This window comes from Coloeus monedula (assembly GCF_965178545.1).
Source record: "Coloeus monedula genome assembly, chromosome: 2".
Taxonomy (NCBI): Eukaryota; Metazoa; Chordata; class Aves; order Passeriformes; family Corvidae; genus Coloeus; species Coloeus monedula.
Window position 1 is genome coordinate 36,099,117 of NC_138782.1, and position 11,148 is coordinate 36,110,264.

Below are 11,148 nucleotides of genomic sequence, written 5' to 3' on the forward strand. Positions count from 1 at the left end.
GTGCAAAATTGCATCATGTCTTTCCAAACTGTGTTTGTGAAGTAAATGAGACTTATCTCTTTCCATGCTATATTGAGATAATTTTTATTTTCCTTGGCTTATGAATGCTCTTAGTTCAATTTTCTTGTGTGTGTTCTTTACAGTATCTTGGGATGCCTGAGGTGATTTATAAATATGTGTAGAGACCAGGTGTACTGCCAGATGTTTACGTCCCTTTACAACAAGGCTTCACCATCCCTTCCAATGGAATGCCCGTATTATATTATTTTTTCTAATAGAGGATCAACTGGACTATTGGGTATTTGTGAGTTTGCCCTCTGTAGGTTTTTTCTTTAATATGCTTTCTATCATCTTGTTTCATATTTAGTATAATGCTAAGTCTTTAAACCTTGCTAAGTACTTTTTAAAAAAATTAGAGCTCCTTTCACATTAAAAAAAAAATTCCAGACAAATGTCAACAGTTCCAGGTTTAAATCAATGAAGTCTTACTCACTGCCAAAAAAGATTTTTAATCTTAAAGTGTTACCTACACTCACTTTTTCTCTGTTTCTCTTCATCTCCTATTTAGAAATAGTAAAAAAAGTGTTTTATTATAATAGCTGTATAAATGGTAATTGCAGATCATTCTCTTAAATATAACTGTAGTAAGAAATAACCTGCAGCCCCAGGGTGAACCAGTATGAATTCACAAAAAAGACAAAGAGATTTGCTGGAGGTTATATAGCCAAGTGATAGAATGGAAAAGAAAATACAACTTGATTTAATTAGGAGTCAGCATTGTAAATACTAGATGAATGACAGTAATTTTTCTCTCAGTACATCTAACAACATAAGGAGGCAAGTTCTTGTATATAAGGAAGAAATAATGAATTAACAGAATGTACAAACAGTGATTAAATTGAATTAAATTAAATTAAACATTTATTTTTAAATTTCAGGTCCTGTAAAAGTCTGTAAGGATCTGAGAAAGTCCATTTGCTAAATGTCCTCTAGCAAATAAATTCTTCCATTTTTTTGACATCAAGCAGACTCATTTTTCAAAGAGTTTTGTATTACGAAAATGACTAAACTGCCTCCCTCATTAAAGTTGTACTTGTATAAGTAAATATTCACAAACTGAGGTCTTACTAACCACTCTGGAGCAGCTGGTGAGATAGCTTACACTAGGAAGCAAGAGGCAGCACGAAGTTTAGAGATCTAGGACAACACAGTTAATGTAATCATTTCAGGCACATTCACTGATAGTTCAAATATATATAACTGCATAAGTTATTTCTATATTTTACATTAAAAAAAAAAACCCCAAACCTAAACTTTAGAACTATGTTCAAAAGTATTTCCTGTTAAAATACTTTCAACATTTATTTTTGGAATTGAAAGAAAAAGCAGTTTAGTCGTTACAGGGAAGATGTTCAAGAGATGACAGACAGCAGGGAATACAGTACTGATTTTTCTCAGATGAAGTGATTATTAGCACTGAGGAAACAATCAGGAAACATGAAGAGTCAGCATTTTAGCTGCTGTATCCTGAAGACAGGGACAAAACCTTACCAAGTTCCAGCTATAATGAAATATGGAACAGGATGCCAATGGAAAGAATACCCAAACTCTTACTGATGGAATTGTATCAGTACTTAAGAGGGACTGAAAGTCAATAATTAAAAAATTCCACACCTAGTGGGAGCAATTGAAGCACTGAAGGATGGAGAGAAAAGTGTTTTCTTTTGTACACATATATATTTTGTATTTTCATGTACGTATGTAATGCTTGAAGCATATGGACACCTAGATGCTAGCTGCTGTGTTGTATGCATAGCAGTGCTGTCAAAGCAATTAGGCACAGCTAGAATCCAGTATGTTTCTTTATAGCAGTTTCATATTACTGAAAAGACAAAGTAAAGTACATGCTCTCAGCTTTTATATCTACTCAATCAATTTTGGTTATTAATACATAACTGAGTTCTTTCTCTTTAACTCCAAGTCTCTGTTGGTGATCGTTGTTTTCTTTAAAATACTTCCCTATATTACCTCTTTACCTGAAACCGAAGGGGAGGTGGGGAAATACCCAAATCTCCTTGGATTAGTCCTTTCCTAAGGAAGACCTTAGCCCTTCAAACCTGGCCTCCACTGCCCTATCCTAACCCGCCATTAAGCCGTTGACCTCAATCTGCCTGTGAACCATGATGAGGTCTGGAGAGCTCACTTGCCCTCAGGCACCGGCCTTCCCAGCGCCGCCCAGGAGCGCGCAGACCTGGGCACACACACATTCCAAGCGATGCCAGCCTGCTGGCACTGCTCCTCGAAATCTGCCCCACCACGGCGGGCAGCACAAAGACTGCCCACAGTAATTCAACGCTTGAGGTGGAAGCTCAGGGCAGAGCGCTTCCTTAGAAGAGAGAAACCAAAGCACTTGCACTCTTGTTATGAATTCACAGCTGGCTGGTGCCAATCAAGGAGAGAGGCTAGTACACAAACCACAGAATTACAAACATAAATATTTATTCTTGCATCTGAAGTGCCCCAGCCAAACCCAGCACACCCCTGAGATTTTGCTTTAGGGCTTTTACACAAGGGTATGATATGAATCACCTAATTACCCACTGGTGCTTATTTCTAATTATCCAATCATAAATGTGGTACGGCAAAGCTACTCTATCTTTGTACATCTTGCAGCAGCATCCATCAGCATCCTTGTGACTTATATTAATCCAGATGTTCCTGCAGTCAACTTCTGCGAAGTTACCAAGCACCAGTAACTGAAGTTTCTCTTAGACACGGATCCTTCGGTGAATTTTGGCAAAAAGATTCCTTATCTTAGTCGACTGTGTGCTCTTAGTAGGGGCAAGTGATACCTCTCGGGTCTTAAGACAACACTCCAATATGCACATTATATACACACACATACACAGCATACATATAACCCTGCACAATACACTAGTAATGCTCTTGCCCCTAATGACTGCATGGTCTCAGCACTTCATAGCACGCTCTTCACGCCGACCAGCCCCGAGGCGGACGGCAGCGCCCGGGCGGGCAGACGAGGCTGCGGGAGCACCCGAGGCTGCAGGAGCGCACCCGCAGCGCTCCCGCCGCGCCGGGGCCTCCCGGGCTGCGCCGCACCTGCCGCCGTCCCGCCATGCACCGCGCCGCCCGCCCCGCCCCGCCCCGCCGGCCCCGCCCCGCGCCGCTCGCCCCGCCCCGGGCCCCGCGCGGCCCCGCCCCCTTCCGCCTCGGCTCCCCGCCGGGTCACGCCCCCTCTGCCCGTTCGCGCTCCGCGATTGGCGGCGCCGCCGGCCTTCCCGGGCCGCTCTCCTCCAATCGGCGGCCGCCGCGGCCCGTCAGTCAGCGCCGGGGCGCCGCGGCGGTTGGCGGCGGCGGCGGCGCGGGCGGGCCGCGCTGTCAGTCAGGGAGCGGAGTCCGAAGTGGGGAGCGGGGAGGGAGGGGGCGAACATCTGTCTGCCGCAGCCGGGCCCGGCTGTGCCGCCGCCGCCGCGCGAGCGCCCCGCGCCCCCGCCCGCCCCCGGTCCCCGCCCGCCCCCGCGCCCCGCCGGTGCCATGGGGAGCCGCTGAGCGCGGGGCCCGCTTCGCTCCGCCGGCTGCCCCGCTCGCTCCTCAGCCGCCGGCAGGGGGGAGCCCGGGGGGGGCGGCGGCCAGCGGGCGCGGGGGGCGGGCGGGGGGCGAGGCACGATCCCGGAGCGGCAAGTGAGCGAAGAGAAGCCGGCGGGCGGCGGCGGCGGCGGCGGGAGCGCGGGGACTTCGGGCCGCCGCGCAGTGTGAGTCCCGCTGCCCCCATCCCCACACACCCGCCGCGCCGGGGCCGGGGCCGCTGCGGCCCCGCGGGCGGGCGGAGTTGGCGGCGGGTCCGGCTGGGGGTGGGCGGAGGGGCGGGGGCAGCGCTCCCCGGGCGGCGGGACCGGCCGCCCCGGCGACGCTCCCGGTTACTTTTCTTTTGTTGCCGCCGTGACCCGGGGGCGGCTTTTCCTGCGCGCCGGGCAGCTGCTTCCTTCCCCGCGGGGCGGCTGCCGGCGCGCCCGGCCACGGCCCGGCCCCGGGCGGGGGCGGCGCTGCCCGCGGGACCAGGGCCTCGGCCGGGAGTGTCGGGCCGGGGGGGGGACACACACAGCCCCGGCCAAAAGTTGCCGCCGCCCGGCGGGGATGGCGGGGCCGGGCCCGCCGGGAACTTGCTGCGCGTCGTCGCTGCCGCCTCCCCGCCCGTCCCGTCCCGTCCCGGGGGGCGGCGGGCTGTCCCCGCCCGGCAGCGGGCAGGTGACCCGCCCCGCTGGGTACACGCGTGAGTGTCACCGGGGGGGCCGGCGCGGCTCGGGGCTCCCGCTCGGGCGGGGGGGCCGCTCGGAGCCTGCGGGGCCCGGGACCCGCGTCCCGGGGCCGCCGCGGTCAAATAGCCGGGCAGCCCCAGCCCCCGCGGGAAGAGCGGTGTAGGAGCCGAGCCGAGCCGAGCCGAGCGCTCGCTGTAGTGCCCCGGCCAGGGGAGCTGCTCCGCGGCTCGAAAGGAGCCGGAGTTGGTGCTCGGTGTCACTTGCGCTGTCTTAAACGCTGGAACTGAAAGGACCGGCGGCGGAGCGGGGAGCTGTGAGGTGGTAAATAGGTCCGGTTAATTTCTGCTTTTAAATCAACCCCTGGGCTCAGTAAAACCGAGCCGGTGTGGCTTTCTGGGGTAACCCCGTGGCTGGGGTACGCTGTCAGCACATAAAGCGGTCCTCCAAGTTAAGGCAGAAGTGTTGCTATGCTGCACATACAGTAGAGCCCCATATGTTTAGGATTTTCTTTTTTTTTTTTTTTCCTCCCTGTTAGAAAGTTTGAAAAAAAGAGACTTTGAAGTATTTTGTTTATACTAACAGAAGAGAAAAGTTCTCCTAAGAAAAAGCTGGTGGCAGGAGTGTAGAGGAGTAGCATATGGCATTAAAAGGAGCACAGCTGGAGGTAGCATTTCCATCTGAACATGATGTCAGAGCAGCTGACAGCCTGCCATCCCTCAGCCTTTTATTCTAACACACAGACAGGGAGTTAGTGTGTGCAGATCTGTGTGTGGAGAAGGTATCTCATTCCTCTCTAACATCATCTCCACTTTGCATCTGTCTCTCCTAGTCTGCTTTTTTTCCACCGATCTAACAGACCTGGAGCCAGCAAGACTCAGAGGAAAGGACTTAATCAGGTTTATGTGTACTAAAGGTAGGAGTAGCAATAGATTAGATACAGCATATTTCTGTTTTGGTGTGTTGTTTATTGAATTTTAGAAAAAAAAATCACATTACTTTTCTAACCAAGTTTAGAGGTAATATATGAAATTGAGTATTAAATAGATAAGTGGACTTAGTCAAAAGGCTTGGGCTACAGTTGGAGAGTATCAGTTCTTGGGCACATTGTTAGCATTAACTTTAATGCATATTGTGGGAATGTCTTGATTTGGAAGAAGGAGAGAGCAAGTTCATTCTTAATTTCTGAGACCAAAACTGCAATGGATTTAGTGGCAAGCCTAAAGAGAGTTTTGCTTTATGTTCTTGTCTTGCATCTTTTAAATGACTTTACAGGGGTTTTAGTGAAATATATGAGAGTGTTCGTTTTTACAAAAGGACCTTCCTGGCTAAAATGTGTTTGTAGGGAAGTCTTTCATTAAACTTCATGATTAAATATCCAGCAGCTCAGAAATGTAGTAGCATACAGCTGTAGTGCTTCTGAAAGATAGAAATCAGTTATGTGTTTAAAAACTTTTGTACCCTGGAGAATGGCTTGACTGGTTTCCTCTTTTCTTCCTTGCATGTAGCATTTGAAATCTTTTATTTAGCGTAACAATAATTATTTGAAGGAGTTTTTGTATTTGTGACTAATTTAGAACTTGTAGATTTGAGCTGCCTGAATTGGCCAGACAGCTGTAATCGCACTCCTCTATTCTTAATCTCTTTATCTGGGCAGCAGCTGCCATATGGCCACAGTCAGCTGGATCAGATGTTTATAAGCTTCCTTCTTCGTCCCTCTCTGTCCTTTCAGCCTCCTAATTTGATCACAGCTACCTTGTGAGCTGCCCTCCAATCTTTATTTTTAGCCCTCTTAAGGATTAGGATTGATGTTGGCTGTGGGGCACTTAAAGTGATTGTATTGTAAATCTTCATGCTTTACTCTAGCAATGGTATTTTACAGAATATAGTAGGGGTTGTGTTGTAAGTTTTAGTACATCTTGGTTTGCAAGGGATGAGGGTTTTTCAATAATATCTGCCAGCCTGGAGAGTCACGATCTGCTTAGATGGTTTGGGAGACCATTGCTATCAATCACAGAAGAATAGATTAACATAGGTTTTTTAAACGATTTTACTTTCCATTGAGTTTTGACTTCTTTACTTCTTTTTTAAGTTTATTTTGCCTTTATCATCAAGGAAGGCAAATAAAAAACCACTTGGGTAAGAACATACTTGGGATACTCTTTTTAAACCTGGATACATGCTCACGTTGAATGGTTGAATGACTTTTTTTTTTTTTTTTTTTTTTTTTTTTTTTTTTTTTAAAAAGCTTAGTACTGTTAACTCTGCCTGGTGTGGGAGGGGAGGGAAATTTCTGTCCTTCTGCACTGGGGAAGTGGTGCTCATTGGCATTTTGGTTGTTAGCTTTCTTTTGTATATTCTGCATGTTGGCAAAAAATGATCATGTTCTATTGTACAGTATGGAAGAGGTTTAAAACCTTAAAAAAAACCTCTACTTACTACAAGAAGAAAACCACATGAACTAAATTTGTAAAAATGTCCATTTTTGCTGTTGATATAAATTGACACATGTAAATGGTTTTTGTGGTTTATGAATGTTAGACCGTCAGATTTGGGTATATTAACATCTCTTCATATGAGAACCTCTCCTCTTACTACAATTTAACTTTCAAAAGAAGGTAGATGATCTGGTATTTTTTTTCTGCCACTTCTGTGGTCTCTCAAACTTAGTGTTTAAAAAAAAAATTTTTTTTTTTTGATCTGCCCTCCAAGGGACTTAATCTGGAGGAAGTTCTCTTAAAAAAAAAACCACCAAACTGTTGAACAGATTTTATGAACAGCAGTGATACTTCAAAAAAAAATTGCAGATGTACCTACGCGCTCACTAAACCAGCTTATTTACCACAGAAAGGAAATCAGAACTGTAGTGGTCAGTCGGGGAAAGAGTTGCCATTGTACATTCGTGGTAAATAATCTTTGCGTGGTGTCAGTACCAGAATTCCTGCAATATAAATACAAGGTTTTTAGAGTAGAATTACTTGGATTCATAAGTTCTGTGATTCTGACCTACATTTAATTTTCAAAAATCTTGTTGCTTATAGGTTATGAAGACAGTATGGAGTTTCCTGACCACAGTAGACATTTGCTACAGTGTCTGAGTGAGCAGAGACATCAGGGTTTTCTTTGTGATTGCACTGTTCTGGTAGGAGATGCCCAGTTCCGAGCGCACAGAGCTGTACTGGCTTCATGCAGCATGTATTTCCACCTCTTTTACAAGGACCAGCTGGACAAAAGGGACATTGTTCATCTGAACAGCGACATTGTTACAGCCCCAGCTTTCGCTCTCCTGCTTGAATTCATGTACGAAGGAAAGCTCCAGTTCAAAGACTTGCCCATTGAAGACGTGCTAGCAGCTGCCAGTTATCTCCACATGTATGACATTGTCAAAGTCTGCAAAAAGAAGCTGAAAGAGAAAGCAACCACGGAGGCAGACAGTACAAAAAAGGAGGAAGACGCCTCAAGTTGTTCAGACAAAGTGGAGAGCCTCTCCGACGGCAGCAGCCACATGCCAGGAGACTTGCCCAGCGATGAAGACGACGGAGAAGATGAAAAATTGAACATCCTGCCTAGCAAAAGGGACTTGGCGGCTGAGCCTGGGAACATGTGGATGAGATTGCCCTCAGACTCAGCAGGCATTCCCCAGACTGGCGGAGAGGCAGAGACGCACACAGCAGCAGCTGGAAAAACAGTAGCCAGCCCCTGCAGCTCAACAGAGTCTTTGTCCCAGAGGTCTGTCACCTCCGTGAGGGATTCAGCAGATGTTGACTGCGTGCTGGACCTGTCTGTCAAGTCCAGCCTTTCAGGAGTTGAAAATTTGAACAGTTCTTATTTCTCTTCGCAGGACATGCTTAGAAACAGCCTGGTTCAGGTGAAGGTGGAGAAAGAGGCTTCCTGTGATGAGAGTGATGTTGGCACTAATGACTATGATATGGAACATAGCACTGTGAAGGAAAGTGTGAGCACTAATAACAGGGTACAGTACGAGCCGGCCCACCTGGCTCCGATGAGGGAAGATTCGGTCTTGAGGGAGCTAGATAGAGAGGACAAGGCAAGCGATGATGAAATGATAACTCCAGAGAATGAGAGAGTCCAGGTGGAGGGAAACATGGACAGCAGCTTGCTCCCTTACGTGTCAAACATACTTAGCCCCGCCGGCCAAATTTTCATGTGTCCTCTCTGCAACAAGGTCTTTCCTAGCCCCCACATCCTGCAAATTCATTTAAGCACGCACTTTCGAGAGCAGGACGGGATCCGCAGCAAGCCTGCTACTGATGTCAATGTCCCGACCTGCTCGTTGTGTGGTAAGACTTTTTCTTGCATGTACACCTTGAAACGTCATGAGAGGACTCATTCAGGTGAAAAGCCCTACACTTGCACCCAGTGTGGGAAGAGCTTCCAGTACTCCCACAACCTGAGCCGCCACGCAGTGGTTCACACGCGGGAGAAGCCTCATGCTTGTAAGTGGTGTGAACGCAGGTTCACACAGTCCGGAGACCTTTACAGACACATTCGGAAGTTTCACTGTGAGTTGGTGAACTCATTGTCTGTCAAAAGCGAAGCACTGAGCTTACCTACTGTCAGAGACTGGACCTTAGAAGATAGCTCACAAGAACTTTGGAAATAAAATTTTTATATATATAAATAATATATATATAAATCTATATAGTTGTGGTACAGTCTAAAAGCAATCTTGTTTCCTTGAACTGAAAGTTTGGCTATTAGCTTGTTTTTGCACTTTAAGGCAGCATGAATATTTCACTAATTTAGCACTCCAATAAAAATGAACTGTAGAGGTAATCCGACAAAGTAACTAATTGCGGAGCGTATTTTTCCCCCTTTTTGGAATAGAAGCCAGCGGATACTTTACTTCTAAGGAATCTCCAATTCAAAAAATTTGGATGTGGCTTTATTCTCCCCAAAACACTGCGTTCTTTTAAACTCTTGATCTTTTTCCCTCTTAAAATCTGAATGTAGAAATCCTCTCCCAATTTTGTCAGTTCCTTTACATTTCTATAATTGCATGAGTCCTTTCTAGCTGTTGGAAACCTGAATGCTTTTAGACCCAAATGGAAAATTTCTGAAATGCTGGATTATCTATTTTTAAACAAGCGGTTGACTTAAAACTTATTATGGCAACTTCTGGATTTCTGACAGTTCCCACTGGAAAAAAAACCACAAAAAAACCAACACAAAAACATAAAACAAAAACCCTGAGAGTACACTGGGATCACTGGGACTCTGTCTTACGTGAAGGTTTGCTTGGGATGAAAAAGGATATTGCAGCTTCAGCAGTGATGAACTGTGTGTTTAAAAAATGTGAATTACTGTTATTGTATACTGTAATTGATTACATGGGCCGGGGGGAGGTATCAAAGAACTTGGCAGGTTGTGTTGATGCTCTTAGTTGAGTCTTGAAAAGTAAATATTAACGCTACAGAAATGCATGATTTTCAGTATATTTTTGTCTTTGTTTGCATTGTATAACTTTAACGAGTGAGTTGAAAATTATTTAATTTCCTTAGGAAAAAAACCTGACACCGTTGAAAATGCCAGTGTTATGAAGACAAGAAATGCACTGTTTTTATTTTATCTAATTTAAATTTACTTTCCCACTGTCTTTAAGTTGAGAAGAACTTAAGCTACGAGTCGCCGATTTAGCTACGTTAACAAGGAAAAAAATTGAATGTTTACAACCAGGCTTCGAGATTTGCATGTGCGGTGTGCATTTACTAACCCCAGACCCCTTCTAATTGCACAGACCCCACGCCAGCTCCAACTGAGGTGCGTCCATTTCCCCAGATGAGCATTTGTAGGATTCCTGCTGCACCACTCCACCACAATAGGTCGTTCTTTTTTTTTCCCCCCGTTGAAAAGAGGCTGTGGACTGAAAAAAAAAGCAAAAAAAAGCCCCGGGCTGAAAGGCCTGGGCAGGCCTGAGTGACAGGGGGGGCCGGGGGGGCCGGGGAAGGACTATGCGTATCCAAGCAGCAGAGACTGCAGCCTGACGTGTGGTTTTAATGACCAACACGCAGGTCAAAAGCATTTTGCACAGTGTTTGTTTTCCTGTCTTGCACTTACAAATAAGGTCTATGGGAGTAGCATGGAAAACGTTTGCTGTTTTTTCCTTTTTTTTTTTTTCCTTTTTTTTTTTCCTCTGCTTTTGTTTAAAATTTGATCGCCTTAACTACTGTAAACATAGCCTATTTTTGTGCTTAAGATACTGAATGGAAAACTCCATTGTGTATTGCTGGACTGTTTTGGAAATATTTGGTCAAATGTGTGTTAATTTGGCTGTAATGGCATTTAAAACAAAAAAAAAAAGCTGTGAAAATGGCCTTGGAGCGTTATCTTTAGTTACTTGAATAGTTTCTAGGTTTAAAACTACATTCTTTTCTTAATTTAGAAAAGACAATCAGTGTCTGAGGAAAATGGACTTTCTCTTGGATTTTTTTGTGGTCCTCGTGAGTGATTGCTTTTTTCCTTTCCTTAGTTTCACATTCTTCTTTTGTTCTAAAACTTAGACTGACATCTAGCTTTGACAATCATAGTATGTTTTATTTTCCTGAGGAGGGAATAACTTATAATGCTGTTTAGTTTTGTACTATTGGTGTGTTGGTGAATTTTTAAACTGTGTGCTAACTGCAATAAATTATATGAACTGAGAAATCAATTCCCTTGTCTTTTTTCCCTCTTTTAAATTATAGTTATGGAGTATTTTTTATAATGTGTAACTTTATTACTTTTGTACAGACTTCTATTGCTAACTGTGTATGGAATATGTTTTCAGTATGCTTTTGGGCACTTTGTTGCTACCATACATATTTACATCTCACTTAACATTTAAAAAAATTAAATGCTTGTGTTTTGAAAGCAT

At 45.2% G+C, this 11,148-nt stretch overlaps 1 protein-coding gene across 3 annotated transcripts; it reads left to right on the plus strand.

Moving 5' to 3' along the window:
* The first annotated feature begins 3,503 nt into the window (after positions 1-3,503).
* Positions 3,504-10,944, plus strand: ZBTB18 (zinc finger and BTB domain containing 18). 3 transcript variants are annotated; one of them, XM_082276566.1, is made up of 4 exons: positions 3,504-3,773; positions 5,107-5,190; positions 7,316-8,003; positions 8,116-8,292. In XM_082276566.1, the coding sequence occupies exons 2-4, from the start codon at positions 5,178-5,180 to the stop codon at positions 8,144-8,146; spliced, it is 732 nt and encodes a 243-aa protein (XP_082132692.1). In that variant the 5' UTR covers positions 3,504-3,773; positions 5,107-5,177; the 3' UTR covers positions 8,147-8,292. The 3 variants fall into 3 exon arrangements, with proteins under 3 accessions (XP_082132692.1, XP_082132690.1, XP_082132691.1); XM_082276564.1 differs by having other exon boundaries at positions 3,509-3,773; positions 7,316-10,944; XM_082276565.1 differs by lacking the exon at positions 5,107-5,190 and having other exon boundaries at positions 3,509-3,773; positions 7,316-10,944.
* The last annotated feature ends 204 nt before the right edge of the window (positions 10,945-11,148 follow it).